At 44.3% G+C, this 18,067-nt stretch overlaps 1 protein-coding gene across 1 annotated transcript; it reads right to left on the bottom strand.

The window, feature by feature from the left end:
* Positions 1 to 2,598: 2,598 nt before the first annotated feature.
* On the bottom strand, positions 2,599 to 15,459 carry LOC134535379 (doublesex- and mab-3-related transcription factor A2). The gene is made up of 6 exons (XM_063374453.1): positions 15,385 to 15,459; positions 15,248 to 15,300; positions 14,927 to 15,164; positions 7,431 to 7,560; positions 4,411 to 4,705; positions 2,599 to 2,947 (listed from the first exon to the last, which is right to left on the bottom strand). Exons 1-6 carry the CDS (start codon positions 15,457 to 15,459, stop codon positions 2,599 to 2,601), a joined length of 1,140 nt encoding a protein of 379 aa, XP_063230523.1.
* Between the last annotated feature and the right edge of the window lie 2,608 nt (positions 15,460 to 18,067).

The raw sequence follows: 18,067 nt of genomic DNA, 5'->3' as shown, positions 1-18,067 counted from the left end.
AAAAAAAAAAAAAAAAAAACTAGTCTCTCAGTACTCGCCACAGATGTGTAACATCTAACCTCGGTAACGAGCAAATACATGGGCTCTCATGTTGCAAATACACTTATAATACACGAAACTCAGTCACGAAATTTAACTTCGAATACTTAAAAAATAATGCCGAGCGTGATAAATATATATATAAAAAAATTGTGTTTTAAACTACATTTCTGGACGCGAATCACACGTAGTTACTGCACCCGCCGCTAGAATTCGCTGTCGGAGCAGCTACGTCGAATATTGAATCATTTGACTAGCAGAACGAAATTTTAAACTTTATAATGAAATGGCTCCGATCAAAGCCAAACAATTAAAAAAAATAATAATAACTACACCCCGGTTTTGTAACTGATTTTCGACACGGAATTTTATTAAAATACTGCCCATAGTGTTAAAATTCATTAAACATTTAACAGCTTTGATGCGCGCCACCTACCATTGTTCCTTGACTTCCCAACCAAGTGCCGTATACCGAGAACTAAGATGTGACACAACAAAAAATTCACAACATTGAGAGTATACTGTACCATACTCATATTTTTTTTGGTAATGTTTCTTAATTTATTTACATCCGAGAACCGTGGTTGTTTACACTGTTGGGTCACACGAAGCCTCTCGTGTTTACTGCGTGTTTATGTCGCGACGATAAAACAACCCATGATGTAAGAGCTGTGCGAATTCATACATTCTTGGATAAAGCTGGAACTTACGAATAAACGGGAAGCACTGGTGTGAGAAAGCCAAAACGATCGTCCTAAGTACAAAAAAAGATGGGTGTAATCACTGAAAAAAAAAAGGAGAGGAGTTAAAAATGAGAGCATGTAGTGGCACTGTTCTGAATCCTATAGGTACAGGTTGAGTCCGAATTCGACCGAATACATCGTCTGTAGGTTCATCGCCACAATTTCGCGGATCCATTTCTCAATACACAAACAAATAATAACTTTGTGCTGCTTCTGCTATTGGTTCAGTGTTGATCTGGAGAGAACTCCCGGACAGTTAGAGACCTTCAATCAAAGACGTATCAAATCTCGAGTTAACCCGGTTTAGAAGCCTCACAACTCAGCGGCCAATGAACAGGTGACGTTTGCCCGAGTGTGCAGAGGATTGTGGAGTCTATCCTGGAGGTCATTGAACCCGCTAATTTTTTCCAGTCCTTGTCTAAAGATATAAGGGCAGGTTTTTTCCCCCGCGGATAAATCTGAACTTTTTTTTGTAGAACTAAACATGTTTTTTTATTAATAATGTTCGCAGGCTTTAACGGCCATTGTCTTAGCCATAGCTTGGCTTCCGGGTTGTAGCCGCGTCCTTGGTGAATATTTTTACCAACGTTTCGGTCGACATTGCAGTCGCCATCATCAGGGAGCAGTTACCTACTCAGTAGGTAACTGCTCCCTGGTGATGGCGACTGCAATGTCGACTGAAACGTCGATGAATTATTCGCCAAAGACGAGTAGGTAACTGCTCCCTGATGATGGCGACTGCAATGTTGACTGAAACGTCGGTGAATTATTCGCCAAAGACGCGGCCAAAACCCAGAATCCAGGCTACTTCATTTTTTTGGATGTTTTGTTAATATTCCGATATCATACTTGTGGATTTGTGATCAACGTAAGTGCACTCAGTACCAGTAAATTTACGAAGATCCCTGGATAATCCGTGACCGGCGTTCTTCTTAAATGTGAGGTGAACATTTTTAACAGTTTAGCGACTTGGAATAATTGTCGGGTTCAATGACCTCCAGGACAGACTCTTCGAACTTCTGCATACTCAGGGCGAACGTCGTCTGTTCATTGGCTGCTGTCTTGTGTGACGTCTCACCTGATGGGTGACTTGTTATTCGATACTTCTTCGATTGAGGATCCTCCACACTGTTAGAACTACCTGTAAATTCACGGACTTTCTAACGGAGAAATTTAACTGAAACAAACTAATGACTGAAACTTCGTAGAAACAACGCGGTATATTTTTACTCTCCTGTCGTATATTCCGTTCTAAATAAAGGTAAACACACACGTTTGGACAAAATAAGTGGTTTTTTTTTTGTAGACTTACCAAGTTACTAATATTTAGGGACTGGAAAAATTCGTGGTTTCAATGACCACTAGGATAGACTCCACGATTCTCTATGTACTCGGGCAACATCACCTGGTCATTGGCTACCGACTCGGGACACCTGTTTACTGCGATTCTTATGATTCGATACTTCTTTTGTTGAGTGTTTGCCATTGGCTCAGAGTCCTTCAGGTAAATTGCGGTCCAATCACTGACGCAGCATTAAGCTAAACGAGTTTGGATTCCAGCCTCTCTCGAAAGGAATCCGCGAATTTTTCCGCTCTCTATTAATATTCCATTAATATTCTTTTGGGATAATGTTAAATGTCAGTGAAGAAAGTCGTAAATTTACGAAGATCCCTGGATAATACGTAACAAGAGTTTTTGGTAAACTGAAGGTGAGAGAATGTTTACCGGTGTGTTTGGTCAAGGGTCCTCGAGATGAACAGCGGATCAGCAGCAGAAGGAATGTTGGATCCGGGAACTGCGAGGGGAGCCGGGGGCCTAGCTGGCGAAGGCGCCGCGCTCCGCCGAGCCGGGGGCGGCGGACGAGCACTCGGCGCAGAAGCCGGCGCCGGCGGCGGGCGGCGGGCACGCGCGGTACGGCCCCAGGAAGACGGGGGCGGCGTGCTCGTGGCGCAGCAGCAGCGACGGCGGGAAGGCGAGCGAGGGGTGCAGGTGCGGCGGCGGCGGGCACAGGAACTTGGCGGCGGCGGCGGCGGCGTGGTAGCCCTGCAGCGCCAGCAGGGAGGACATGGCGGCGGCGGCGAGGGGCGGCGCCTTGCCGGGGGCGGCCACGTCGAAGGCGGGCGCCGGGGGACCGCCGGCCGGGGACACGGGCTTGAAGGCCGACCTGGGGCGCGACCAGAGACAGCGTTGAAGATGCTTGCTGCGATGCAGAGCGACACGCCAGTAATACCCTCCACCTCGATCCAACCTCGAAAGTCAATATAGTTTATTATTAGAGACCGGAAAAATTCGCCGATTCTTTCAGCGATAGGCTCAAATTCAAATAAATATACCTTTTAGATGATTTTGCTATTGGCTTACTGTTCATCTGGACGAATCTCAACTAATTATAAACCCTCAACCAAAGAAGGATTGAACCACAGACAAACCAGCTGAGACGACTTTCAAGTCGGCAGCCAATGAACAGGCGTTATTTGCCAGAGTGTACAGGGGAATGTGCAGTCTATCCTGAAGGCCATTGAAACCGCGAATTTTTCCGGTCTCTATTTATAATACAATGGCTGCGTAAGTTTTGCAAAAAATATATATTATACCTATACATATATATTTCGGAAATATTCGTGCTTTTCTTTACGATAGGCTAAAATTCAATAAAAGAAGAATCTCTTGTAAAGGTCTAGGAGTTATTATTAGGGGCAGGCATTTTTTCGCGAAATTAAACCGAACGGCTACTAGACAGCAACGAGGCATACCCGCACCAGCTTTCATCCTTGTGATCGGCGGCCGTCTGCGAGAGAAGTCGTTGCCTTTATCTGAAAGAGCCACTCAGGACGCGTTTGCTTCCGCACTGATTCAAAGTGATTGGTGTTGTAATGATCGACATGTACCTGAATGAAACTCGCCCGATCACGAAAACACAGACGATGCTACAGTGTTTTTTTTTTTTTTTTTACTTTCAGCTGGTCTCGGAATCTTTTCGCGGAATATGGCGTGCCCCTATTTGTTGTTGGTCGAGGGAACCACATATAGCTTAGAAACACACGACTTAGAACAGTCATAACTTAGAAACTTCGAAAAAATCCACGAAACTTAGAACTGTCAAAAGTTAGACAGATCATAACTAAGAAACACGCAACGCAGAATCACACAACTTAGAAACGTCGTAACGTAGAAAGTCATAACTTAGAACTATCACAACTTAGAACTGTCATATCTTAGAAACACGTAACTTAGAAACACGCAACGAAGAACCACACAACTTAGAAACGTCGTATCGTAGAAAGTCATAACTTAGAACAATCACAACTTAAAACTGTCATAACTTAGAAACACGCAACGCAGAACTACACAACTTAGATACGTCGTAACTTAGAACTATCATAGCTTAGAAACTCGCGACTTAGAACTGTCATAACTTAGAAACAAGTAACTTAGAAACACACAACGCCGAGCCACATAACTTAGTTCTATCATAACTTAGAAACACACAACTTAGAACAGGCATAACTTAGAAGATTCTATATTGCGTGTTTCTAAGGTGTGTGTTTCTAAGTCGTGTGTTTCTAAGTTGTGTGTGTCTAAGCTGTGTGTGTCTAAGCTGTGTGTTTCTGAGTCTTGACAGCGCACCTGGCGGCGAGCGGCGGCAGCTCGGAGTCGCGCGGCACCATCTGCTCGATGGCGCGCCGCAGGTCGTCGCCGCAGCGCCGCAGCACCAGCTCCAGCACGGAGCGCTTCTTGTCGGGGAACAGGCGCACCAGCACCTCCAGCGAGGCCGGCGGCGGCCGCGCGCGCTCCTCCTTGTCCTTGTCCTCCTTGTTCTCCTCCTTGTCCTTGTCCTCCTCCTTGTCCTGGTCCTGGTCCTGGTCTGCCGCCGGCTCGGGCGACGGCGACCTGGCGGCGGCCTCCTCCCTCCGCCGCGAGTCTGCGGCGAGACACCCCTATGTGCTACACCTTCACCCATGGCCCCCACATTCGATTACGGGCCTTGGACCCGGAATGGAAAACTCTCCCCAACCCCTCCCTACATTTTTTTTTACTAAAAGCAGAACAGATTTTAGCACATGTTCGGTATACTTTAGCAGATATACAGAAACACAAACATGCAAAGCTTATCTAGTGTTACATCCAAAAAGTACGGGGCTGGATAAAAAATAATAATGGAGCGGTAAGTTGTTGATTTTATTTTGTGGGGGGAAAATTGTTATGGCTGTAGAATTTTTTTTTTTTTTTTGGCCAATTGATTATATTCGTGAGCTTTGTAGGCCATGGCAGAAGAGAAAATACCTGATTTGCTAGGTATCGCCCAATATTACAGTCACGTGCTACAGTATAATTGCATGGTTATTTCTCACCTAAACTCTTTTTTTTTAATGTTATTTAACCTGAAAATATAGGACATAGGTATTTAGGGTTACTATTTTATAAGCCCAAAATTAGGCTTTATTTATAAAATTATTTTTACTTTAAAATAACCACAGCGAGTGTGTATATTTATTTCACACACTGAGATAAAAAATGAAAATAGTTACAGGGGGCCCTGGTCCTGGAACCAGGAGTGCACCCAGCCCCACCCTTGTGGGGGGCATGCATTCACCCTAACTGTATTCCTACAGCACGACAGGAGGCAAGGGAATATTTGGTGTCCTAACCGTCGCCGCTCTGTTGCCCGAATTCCGCGCATGCGCACACCTCACTTTTTTTTCGTTTTTTTTTTTTGTCTAGATGACAAAAGTTTCCAATATCTCATATCAAACAAACGAATAATATTTCAGTTATGTCTTCATCTCTAAGATATGAAATATAGCTTTAGTAGTGTCAATTGAATTTGAATTTAACTCCATGTATTTGTGGTACTACTCGTAGGACCGCATCTGGTGTCATTAACTCGTACGTGGTCAATTTCAAATTTTTTTTTCTTTTTGATTCACCGGGGGACGTACCAAGCGTGTAGATTTGCCGAATGAAAACTTTGCGATACCGGAACTATCCTGGAATTGATTTTGTTCACTTATAAGGTCATGAAAAACCATAATAATCGCAACTTTGCAAATTGCCCGAAAAAAATTAAAAAAAAATCACGCCATTTGATTCGCGCGATAGTGCCGCTGTCTGCAGAATTTGTTTTGGCGTAGCAAATTAATCGAAGGTTGCCAAAAGGCCGCTATAATGCATTGAAATTGGTTTCTAGCCTCGTGCAGGGCACAGTTAATTAAAACGGTTGATTTTTTTTCGTTACCTAACCGTGATTGGGTTTCGACACGTTCCGGAACATGGTCTGCGAGTTAGGTTACTACCAACAAGGTAGAGCTTATTCGCTATACCTTACCCAAAAGTCTTTGAATACCGCCCTTAGTGACAAGCTAGCATTAAAATAATTTCACCTTTGTGCTGCTTCTGCTGTTAATCAGGAAGACTCGGGGTCAATTGGAGACCGTCAATCAAAGAAGTATCAAATCACCAGTTACTCAGTTGACACGCCTCAAAAGACAACAGCCAATGAACAAGTGACGTTTGCCCGAGTGTGCAGAGGATCGCAGAGTCTATCCTGGAGGTCACTAACTAAAACCATAACTACGGACCTCTAGGATAGACTCCAAGATCCTCTGCATACACTGTAAACAAATTCGTACTTGTAAAACTGAAAGGCATGGCTTTATAAAATTATAAATGACACAAAGCTCAGCCTTATAGTTTTACAAGTGTTATCGTTGGCAACTGAGTTTCCAAGAGCTCTCCTCGTAAAAGAAAACACAACTTTTTTTTTTACAGTGCATGCACTTGGTAACCTGTTTATTCGACGCTTCTTTGATCGAGGGTCACTTAATTGGCCCAGAGTACTCCAGATTAGCAGCGAACCAATAGCAAACTAACGACATCAGCGTTGTCCATGTGTCGATGTGCTCTGTTGCCAGCACAAAGGTTTGAACACTTCTTTATCATCTATAGATAGAGACCTGAAAAATTCGCGGGTTCATTGACCTTCAGTATAGACTCCAATATCCTCTGCACACTCGGGCAAATGCCAACTGTTCATTGGCTGCTGACATGTGAGTCGTCTCGACTGGGTGGCCTGTGATTCGACACTTCTATGAGCGAGGTTCTCTAATTGGCCCTCAGTCCTCCAGATTAACAGTGAACCAATGGCAGAAGCAGCACTTAGGTAAAATTATTTGAATTTTAGCATAACACGAAATGAATCCGCGAATTTTTCAGGTCTCTATATATAAGCTTTGAATATATATACTGTATAGAAGTCGCCAGCCCAGGTTAAAATTTCTAATACGGTTTTGAGGTAGTTGGTTAATTCACCGCCGCAATCGCCACCATCTCCAGGGCATCGACTTGTGGTGGTCCCTAGCGGACAAGTGTCGAACTCTTCAAACACCCCTTCCCCCTCCCGTTGAACGGCCTTGAGCTGCATTGAATGATAGATGGGGGTGCGGGGAATGACAGCGGGCGACAGTGCTGCGCTCTAACGTGTAAATAACAACTAAGACGATACAGGGCGTTACGGCAGCGCACTGCAACGGTGAAGTTCCCAAGCTGCTCATCATACGCTTCTGAAAAACGCAGAGTAAATCTCATCCACTCGCGACTTCTATACAGTATATATATATTCAAAGATATAAGTTAGGTGCGTGACGCACCTTCGGGCCCGGTGATGGTCATGCCGTAGATGGGCCCTGGCGGCAGGTAGCCGTACTGCGCGCCGGTGCGCACCGCCTCCAGCCGCAGCGCTATGGCGTCCTCCTGCGCCTGCTGCCTCTTCAGCGCCACCTGCGGCAGTCGACAGTGCGACACTACCTGCTAGGGAACTGCTCCCTCACGCGTCGACCGAAACACGCCGGGGAATCGTTCGCCGAGGACGCGGCTACAACCCAGAAGCCAAGCTACTTCAAAACTTTAATTGTTTGTATTTCAGCGTATATAAAAAAAAATTTGTTGTCTGTAAAGTCGGTTTACGGACGATAGTTTTACGTCACAACGTCATAAAAAAAAACATTGATGAAATGATTGTATACTTTTATGAATAAAATTGAATCATTTTTATTGAATTATCACTATTTTGTATGGATACAAAGAAGGAGTGAAATTAAATCTACATTTTAATCGATAAATTTACTTTTATTTGCACTCATTAATTCAAATATGTTTATTACTTTAACGAAGAAATTATTTCAACTACAACTTTTATACATGTTTGCTATTTAACTTCTTCCAATCTGTGTTATTCTGTTAAGGATAGGACGATGATAGGAAAAGTAGGAAACGAATGGGAGTGTTTCAAGTTTAATGTGCCTCGAAACAGTCAAATAGATGGTTGTTCCAATCGAGTGGAAGAGAGATAGATGCGGCGCAAGCGTACAATGAGCGTAACGGGACACAGCGCAACGGGACACAGCGCAACGGGACAATGCGCGCAACGGGACACTTTTTTCGTGCGTGCAGCCGGCGTTCATCGATTTATTAGACGTTGTCACGTCAAAAATTGGAACGGCGAATTTTTTTCCGGTCCTTAGTTGCAGTTTGCAGCCTGAAAACTGTTGAAATCAAGATTGAGTCTCATGGTTCCTAGCCCCCCTCCTTCTCACCCGCATCTTAATATCGGGACGTCATCTCGCTTCCGCTCGCTCGTCTGCGCTGCGCCGCTACCACGAGGCCCTCCCTCGACCGCTTTTTTTTTTGTACCCCCATCGACGTGCCGCGGGGCTGATGTGTTGACTCGGGCCGGGCCCCCAGTTTTCCATTAGAGGTAGCGACGACGGCGTCGGCAACTCTGTTTGGCGACTCTCCGAACGTCACTCCCCGGGTCTGGGTGAAGGGGTTGTGTAGGGGTGGTAGTAGGGGAAACAGATTAAGAGTAGAGTTTCCAGTCACCGGATAACCTCGGTCAACACGCGCCCGGAGATCCTCTCTCGACACGGCCCCCTCCTCCCCCCCCCCCCCTGTCCGTGGTTACTGCGCGCGTCCTTGGCCGGAGGTCCGACGGCTCACTTGGAACCAGCTCGCCCCTCCCTCCTCCCGTACCCTCCGCCTGACACTTCTGTAATCACGGCCGCTACTCCAGACGCTACTCAGCTACTCAGCTACTCCGCGTCGGTCCCACCTGCGGGCCTTCTACCCAACCTCCCGGGGACGCGGCAAATCACTAGAGCGAAAGGCACTAGACCGAAACGTACTAATCCAAAAGTCGTTTAGCCGAAATGCACTAGACAGAAAGGAACTAATCCGAAACGTACTAATCCAAAAGTCGTTTAGCCGAAATGCACTAGACAGAAAGGAACTAATCCGAAACGTACTAATCCAAAAGTCGTTTAGCCGAAATGCACTAGACAGAAAGGAACTAATCCGAAACGTACTAATCCAAAAGTCATTTAGCTGAAATGCACTAGACCGAAATGCACTAGAACGAAAGGAACTAATCCGAAACGTACTAATCCAAAAGTCGTTTAGCCGAAATGCACTAGACCGAAATGCACTAGAGCGAAAGGAACTATGTAATCCGAAACGTACTAATCCAAAAGTCATTTAGCTGAAATGCACTAGACCGAAATGCACTAGAGCGAAAGGAACTAATCCGAAACGTACTAATCCAAAAGTCGTTTAGCCGAAATGCACTAGACCGAAATGCACTAGACCGAAATGCACTAGACCGAAAGGAACTAATCCGAAACGTACTAATCCAAAAGTCGTTTAGCCGAAAGGCACTGGCCCGAAAACTTGAACATTTATCTCGCAGGGAATGTACTAACTCTAACAACAGGTAGTTGACTTAAGGGAACTAGACGGAAAGGAACCGGACCGAACAGGCACTAGACCGGAATGTACTCAACCAAGCACTAGACCGAAATTCTTTTCTCCGAAATTTAGGTCAAATGACTTTCGGTCTAGTTCCTGCTACCCCTTTCCCTTAATTGAAACAATATATAATTTTAAGTGTGATATTAATATTTCAATTCACACACTGACTTAAAGTTAAGATTGTCATTCGTTTCGGTGATCTTGGTTGAACGTTTTCCGTGTTCACAGCTGAACTTGCTAGTCGGCCTGTCTATTAACATTATCAACGAACTTACAGTTTTGTGAAATATAACCTGGTTTTCAAATATTCCAATACAACATAGGCATTTGTGTTAAGAGCTGCCCACCTTAACTTCTAGATTACCAACAAGCAGTAGCTGACACAGAGGACTTAGTGATTTTATCTAATACAGTCAGTCAATTGATTTTGCAAATTATTGAAGATTAATTTATTAACTGAGGTAGCCATTTTTATATTAAAACTGATAAACACTGAGTGTGCATGATATGTGTGTATTTTGCAGTAAAAATATCGTACTGTCTTTTGTTTTTGCTCACTCTAATTTGCACATATATAAATCAGGTACAATCCCTTCTTTGCAAGTTTATTTATTTATCCTATTTTATGTCAGTCATTGCTAATTTGTCTAACCCTAAATTTTTCTTGTTTGCATTGACATATATTTATCTTATCAAAACTCTACTCTAAAGAACAAATAAAGGCGATATTCTGAGCGAATTTAATGAAAGATGTTGTATAAGGTTAATGATAGAAGTTTGTTAGGTAGCTTTCAAGGATGGAAGATGTGAGGGCGAAATCTTTGGGAGAAGGTTTTTGCGCGTGTGAGGTACTGACAATAGTCATCTCACTACACTGCAAAAATTTTTAAAAATGGAACAGAAATATTCACGTAAAATTACAGACATTTGTAAATTTGTACATATCCACGAAAACAACTGTATCAGTACAAAATAGCGTTCACAGTAATACTGGGTTTGAATTCTTACTTGGACATTTATGATTTGTGTTGTCTCAATACCACCAATAGTTAAAGTTATTAAATTGTGAACCGTTCCCTGAATAGCTTTTCAGTATTACCTGTGCGCATCAATAAGCATGATACAACAAAATAAAGTAAAATGGTTGAATATTGGATTATTTTTTTCATGGTTGAAAAAAATTGCTTAAATAAAAAACAGTTAAAAAAATAAAACATCCAACATTTTCGTAAAAATATCTTCATGTAGTATTACAAACTATTTCTTGGCAAGTGGTTTCCAAATGAATCTTTTGTAAACGTAGGGGATTTTTTTTCTGTGTATGTGTTTTAACCCTATATGCATGCAATAAGTGAAGTGGGGTAATAATTCCCCCCTCCATTACCCCCATTGGAATCTTAAGTCCGTGGCTCTTGAAAAAGGATCGGCGCTTGTGTTCGGAAACTAAGGCAGTTAGCGTCTCCCCTGCGTGAGAGGCGCTTTTCGGAACGACTTTCCACACCGCATGGCGTGCACCGAGCAAGCATTGGGTGCCCGTGGCTGAACGGATCTCTGAGTCGGCGGCGACCATCTCTCATATCCCTCCCCCTCCCACCAACCCCTCAACCTTCAGGGACGTAACCCTGTGGAGGAAGGCTAACAACCTAGATACATAAGGTTACATAGATATTATTTTGGAAGGATTAGTTGTTGTAATGCTTAGAGGGCTACAATAATGTATATTTCGTCTCGGTTAAAACCCGATTTGTCTCGCACATAAAAGCGCCAGGAACGGTTTTCCCAAGCAAAGCCGGTTTGTAATCGTGTTTTTTTTGCAAGCGTGTATTTCATACAAACTATGGACACGCGTGTTTCACGTATTTAACAACATTATGTATTTGATGACGTGGACCAGTTGACCCCAGAACAGAGTAATAGAAACAATCAAGTAAAAATTAAATTTACAAAATTCCATTATTTTCCCCCCTTCTCTCAAGCCAAATCATAACACGTGTAAAACGGCAAGGTTCTTAAATTCCATTGTTACACGAGATTTTAATGTGACCATTAACTTAAAAAAAAAATCAATTACAAAGATAAGTTACTCGTATAGAATGATGTATAGTGGTTATACTGGCTCGTACCCTGTCCCCCATCGGGCTCGAGTTACATACGAGTCGACGAGCTGTGGCTGATTGATGTTTGCTCGCGGTGTCGCGTTACCCCGCCCCCCGCCGCTCGGACTGCTGGCCCTCTGTTAGTTCCTGCATCGGCCGCGCCTCGCAAACAGCGCTGTCCTCGTGTGGGCGATATCTACCCCCCACCCGGCAAACACCGCCCATTTGCCGTCCCGCCAAATGACAGTGCTTACCCACCGCGATAATTAGCTCTCGCCGACGTACCTACACCGTTCAAAAAAAAAAGGGGGGGGGGGTTTGTCTGTAAAGTCGGTTTACGGACGATAATTTTACCTGATAACGTCATAAGAAAACGTTGATGAAATATTGCATACCTTTTTAATTTTCAAATATTATTTACAGTTTTAGCAAAATTTAATTTAAATAATTTGTTTAAATATAATCACGAACGATTAGTTAAAAATGCCCGCCTTAAAACCTGTTTGATATTATAGAAGATTTTCTCGCACGGTATGGTTGGCTGGTTCTTGCACGCTCGGCTCAGGCGGAACGTGACAATTTTTCGTGCGTGCTGCCGGCATTCATCGATTTATAAGACGTTATCACGACAAAAAAAATGTTCCACCTTAAAATTTACGAAGAACGCCGGTGACAAGAGATAACGGAAATTTCGCGCATTCGTTCAGTCGGCAAGTTAGAGTGCAAAACCTTCTGTGCTCGTGATTGGACCGCAGTTGATTGGACACGCCCCTCTACGACCGTGAGCCAACGATGCCCATCTGGGAGAGAAGTAAGCGAATCAGGTAGCGCCAGTTAAGAGGGAGGCCCTGCCATCCTGAATTCTTTTTGCTGTAATTATAATTATAAGTAGGGACACCTGTATTTCGCGAATACATTTCGTGTCTAGGTACATCGCAAAACACCGTAGTTTTTTTCTTGTAGTTATTGGCTGTGGTCGGCGAGAGGTGTTTTCCCGCCCTTAACGGGGCCAATGGGAATGTGGATACCGTACTGCTGCACGCACACGATTCGCCATTACTCTAAGAAAAAGCTACAGTGTTTTGTGACATACCTTGACACGAAATGTATTCGCGAAATACAGGTGTCCCTAATTATAAGTTACTTATTCTCATATCTGGCATGTCAAAGAATTAATCATTTCTTCCAGTCCTTCTATACCTTGTTTCAACCACGTATTCACAAACAGGCTCTAGTCTGTGAGCGCCGCGATTAAATAACTCATTTTATAGAGACATGCAAAATTCGCGGATTTATTTCGCGATAGGCTAGCATCAAAACAACTATACCTTCGTACCGCTTCTGCGATTGGCCCACATTTTATCAGGGGAACTGTGAGCCAATGGGAAACACTAAACCAAGAAAGTGCCGAATTACGGACAGCCTAGTTGAGACGTCTCACGCGTCGGTAGCCAATGAACATGTGTCATTTCCGCGAGTATTTAAAGGACTGTGGAGTCTATCCTATAGGTCAATGAATCCGCGAATTTTGCAGGTCTCTACAGTCATTTTTCACGCGGGCGACTACAGCTGTCATGATAACCTCACCAATTCACCAGTTTTGAGTTCAACAAGTAGCCGAAGCTAAGTCCTATGCCATGTAAAAACCAAAACATTTAGCACGGAAGATTTATTGCAAGTGGTATCAAGATTTTTGAAATTGCAAAATGGAGAGGCCTGAAATTTAAATACATAATTACACCTTTGTGCTGTTTCTGCTACCAAATGATAGGATCGCCCCTTGCGATTTTTAAGTAGTTTCGGGCCCACTCTAGTAGCTTTCATAATATGTATATTTTAATATAGCTAAATTTATTGTGAGAAGTAATGCATAATCTATTATCAGGCAAACAAACAAGTGAAAATTAATTCATTTTTATTTTTGGTATTCACATATGTTTTGTGGTGTGGCATACCATAAATTTAGAATTTGCTACACATTTACGTAGAAAAGGCTTTTTTTTTTATTTTTTGGCGTGATAACGTTTTATAAATCGATGAACTCCGGCTGCACGCACGAAAAAGCATGACTAATTGTCACGTTCCGCCTGACCCGAGCGTGCAAGAACCGGCCAACCACCGTGCGAGAAAATATTCTATAATATCAAACATTGTTCGTCATTATATTTAAACAAATTATTTAAATTAAATTTTCAAAAACTGTAAATAATATTTGAAAATTAATAAGTATGCAATTTTTCATCAATTTTTTCTTATGACGTTATCACGTAAAATTATTGTCCGTAAATAGACTTTACAGACAACCTCCTTTTTTTATTACAACGCAGCTGTGTTATTTTCACAGTTTTAACTTTCTTTTGCTAAGCAATTAGTAGAGACCGGAAAAATATGCGGGTTCATTTCATGATATGCTATAATCAAAACAACCGTATCTTTATATTGGCTTTGTGATTGGCTCACAGTTTATCTGAAAGACTTTGAGCCGATGAAAAAAAAATTCAACCAAAAAAGCATCGAATCGCAAGCGTCCCAGTTGACAGGTGTCACGAGTCAGTAGCCAGTGAGCAGGTGGCATTTTCCGGAGTGTGTAGAGGATTGTGGAGTCTATGCTAGAGGTCATCGAAAACGCGAATATTTCCAGTCTCTGGCAATTAGTAGGGACCTGAAAAATTCGCGGTTACGATGACCTTAAGGATAGTCTACACAGTCCTCTGTACACTCGGGAAAAAACGCCAGTTCGTTGGCTGCTTACTTGTGAGACGTTTCAACTGGTTTGTCCGTCATTCGATACTTCTTTGGTGGAGAGTTTCCCATTGGCCCAGAGTCGCCCAGACGAAAAGTGAGCCAGTAGCAAAAGCAGCTTGGAGGTATATGCAAATTAATTTCAGACTATCGCGAAATGAATATGCAATTTTTTCCGGTCTCTTGCAATTAGTAGAGGCCGGAAAAATTCGCAGATTCATTCAGCGATAGGCTAGAATTCAAAAACATATACCTTTTAGATGATTTTTCTATTGGCTTACTGTTCAACTTGAAAAATCCCAACCAGTTATAAACACTCGACCAAAGAAGGATCGAATCACAGACAAACCAGCTGAGACGACTCACAAGTCGGCAGCCAATGAACTTGCCTTATTTTCCCGAGTGTACAGGGGTATGTGCAGTCTAACCTGAAGGCCATCGAAACCGCGAATTATTCCGGTCTCTAGCAATCAGTCGTCACGTAGTTGAACTAGACTGCTCACCTGCGCAGCCATGACGCGCTGCCGCTCGGCGATCAGGTTGCACTTGGCGCACACGCAGCTCTTGAAGCGGCACTGGCGCTTGTGGCCCTTGAGCCAGCTGATCATGCCGTGGTTGCGGCAGCGCGCGCACTTGGGCCGCCGCGCGCCCTTCTCCGTCGTGGGGTAGGCGGCGGCGGCGGCGGCGGCGGCTGGGGGCGGCGCCGGCCGACCGCGGCCCGAGCCCAGCATGTCCCGCGACCTGCGCACACCTGCAGGTACTTGCACTCGGGCCGGGGTCGCATCGCGCACACCTGCAGACACTTGCACTCGGGCCAGGGTCACATCGCGCACACCTGCAGACACTTGCACTCGGGCCGGGGTCGCATCGCGCACACCTGCAGACACTTGCACTCGGGCCAGGGTCACATCGCGCACACCTGCAGACACTTGCACTCGGGCCAGGGTCACATAGCGCACACCTGCAGACACTTGCACTCGGGCCGGGGTCGCATCGCGCACACCTGCACACACTTGCACTCGGGCCGGGGTCGCATCGCGCACACCTGCAGACACTTGCACTCGGGCCGGCGTCACATTGCGCACACCTGCAGACACTTGCACTCGGGCCAGGGTCACATCGCGCACACCTGCAGACACTTGCACTCGGGCCGGGGTCGCATCGCGCACACCTGCAGACACTTGCACTCGGGCCGGGGTCGCATCGCGCACACCTGCAGACACTTGCACTCGGGCCGGGGTCGCATCGCGCACACCTGCACACACTTGCACTCGGGCCGGGGTCGCATCGCGCACACCTGCAGACACTTGCACTCGGGCCGGCGTCACATTGCGCACACCTGCAGACACTTGCACTCGGGCCAGGGTCACATCGCGCACACCTGCAGACACTTGCACTCGGGCCGGGGTCGCATCGCGCACACCTGCAGACACTTGCACTCGGGCCGGGGTCGCATCGCGCACACCTGCACACACTTGCACTCGGGCCGGGGTCGCATCGCGCACACCTGCAGACACTTGCACTCGGGCCGGCGTCACATTGCGCACACCTGCAGACACTTGCACTCGGGCCAGGGTCACATCGCGCACACCTGCAGACACTTGCACTCGGGCCGGGGTCGCATCGCGCACACCTGCAGACACTTGCACTCGGGCCGGGGTCGCATCGCGCACACCTGCAGACACTTGCACTCGGGCCGGGGTCACATCGCGCACACCTGCAGACACTTGCACTCGGGCCGGGGTCACATCGCGCACACCTGCAGACACTTGCACTCGGGCGGGGATCACATTGCACACGTCAGCTGGAATGCGTTGGAACCAGTTTTTATAGCCTCGAGCATGGCACTGTTTATATAAAACATTGGTTGTCTGTAAAGTCGGTTTACGGACGATAGTTTAACGTGACAACGCCATAACAAAACATTGATGAAATGATTGCATAATTTTATGAATCAAAATGAATAATTTTTATTGAATTAACACTATTTTGTATGGATACAAAGGAGTGAAATGAAATCTACAATTTAATTGATAAATTTACTTTTATTTGCACTCATTAATTCAAATATGTTTATTACTTTAACGAACAGATTATTTTAACTTTAACTTTTATACATGTTTGCTATTTAACTTTAAGATCGTCGAGAAAGTTTTACGCTTTTTCGCAATTACACATTTAACGACGAAGTTTGTTCGTCGTGAAATTAAACGTAGAATTTAATAAAAAATGCCCTTGCAGTTAATAAAATAAGTATTAGTAAGTTTAAGAAAGAATTTCGGCTTTAATCTCCAACCCAGACGCTCGTGGTGCGCTGGGGCCGAGATTAAAATTCGTCGAGAATATGTTACGTTTTTATGTTTTCCAGTACTCAAAATAATATGCAATTGTGGCCCCAGGCACGAAATTTTATTTATAATTTATTAATAATAACGCCCCTAGCGATAAACAAAGGAAAATATGTATTAACGAGTGCCTGGTTGCCGCGGAAGCGGATAGATATCGCGATTAGTTCGGTTCGCGTCCGTCACCGTAGATGACAGCACCATAGGGGAATAATATTATTTCGTTTTTATAATACGATTTTATAACAAATACGCATCTCAAATACAGCAAACTTATTTATAATGTGTTACAATATTTTTAAGTGCAAAAGATCCCGGGTGTAATTTGAATTATTATGTGTAACTGTAAAACACCATTGTTCGAACAAAAACGTATTTGAAAATTTAACATTACTTTTAAATAACCGTACCGATTGTGCTGAAAATTGGTGGACGATCGGTAAATGACATAATATTAATAATTCAAACGACGACAACATGATTGAAAAGTCAAATCAATGGTTGTTCCAATCGAGTGGAAGTGAGATAGATGCGGCGCAAGCGTAGAATGAGCGTAACGGGACACATCGTAGTGGGATAATGTGCGTTACGGGACATTTTTTGTGCGTGCAGCCGGCGTTCATCGATTTATTAGACGTTGGTACGTCAAAAACGGTTGCTTTTCTGTTTCCTAACTGGTGTTCGGTTCGTACACGTTCTGCAACACGACTTGCGAGTTAGGTCACGGTCTTATCCCTACAAGGCAGTGTTTATTCGCTGCCTGAACGTCTTGGAATACCGGCCTCGGTTCCGGCACTAGCGCGCAATTCCAAGTAAGTTCTCGTAGGTATTCGTTTAGCGTTACGCTAAAATTCCAATAATTATCCCTTTTGTGCTGTTCCTGCTCTCGGTTCACTGTTAATCTGGAGGACTCTGGGCCAATTAGAGACTCTCATTCAAAGAAGTATCGAATCACAAGTCACCCAGTTGAGACGCCTCACAAGTCAGCAGCCAATGAACAGGTGACGTTTTCCCAAGTACGCAGAAAGATCGTGGAGTCTATTCTGGAGGTCATCGAATCCACGAATGTTCAATATATATATATAATTCACCACTAGTCTGTTCACCAAACATCTGCTTATATCTGGGGATCTGGGGGGTCTTCAATTGACGCACAATTTTTTGATAACCTATGATATACTGACAAATATATTATTTATTTGCCTTACAGAAACATGATTTAATTAGTACATTATTAATTCTCACTACTATAATCATAATAGTCATAATTTTTAGAAAAGAAAGAACTCCAGCACAGAC

Source organism: Bacillus rossius, chromosome 8 (genome assembly GCF_032445375.1).
Source record: "Bacillus rossius redtenbacheri isolate Brsri chromosome 8, Brsri_v3, whole genome shotgun sequence".
NCBI classification, from domain to species: Eukaryota; Metazoa; Arthropoda; class Insecta; order Phasmatodea; family Bacillidae; genus Bacillus; species Bacillus rossius.
Note: the sequence above shows the minus strand (reverse complement) of the source record. Positions and strands in the feature narration are given on the sequence as shown.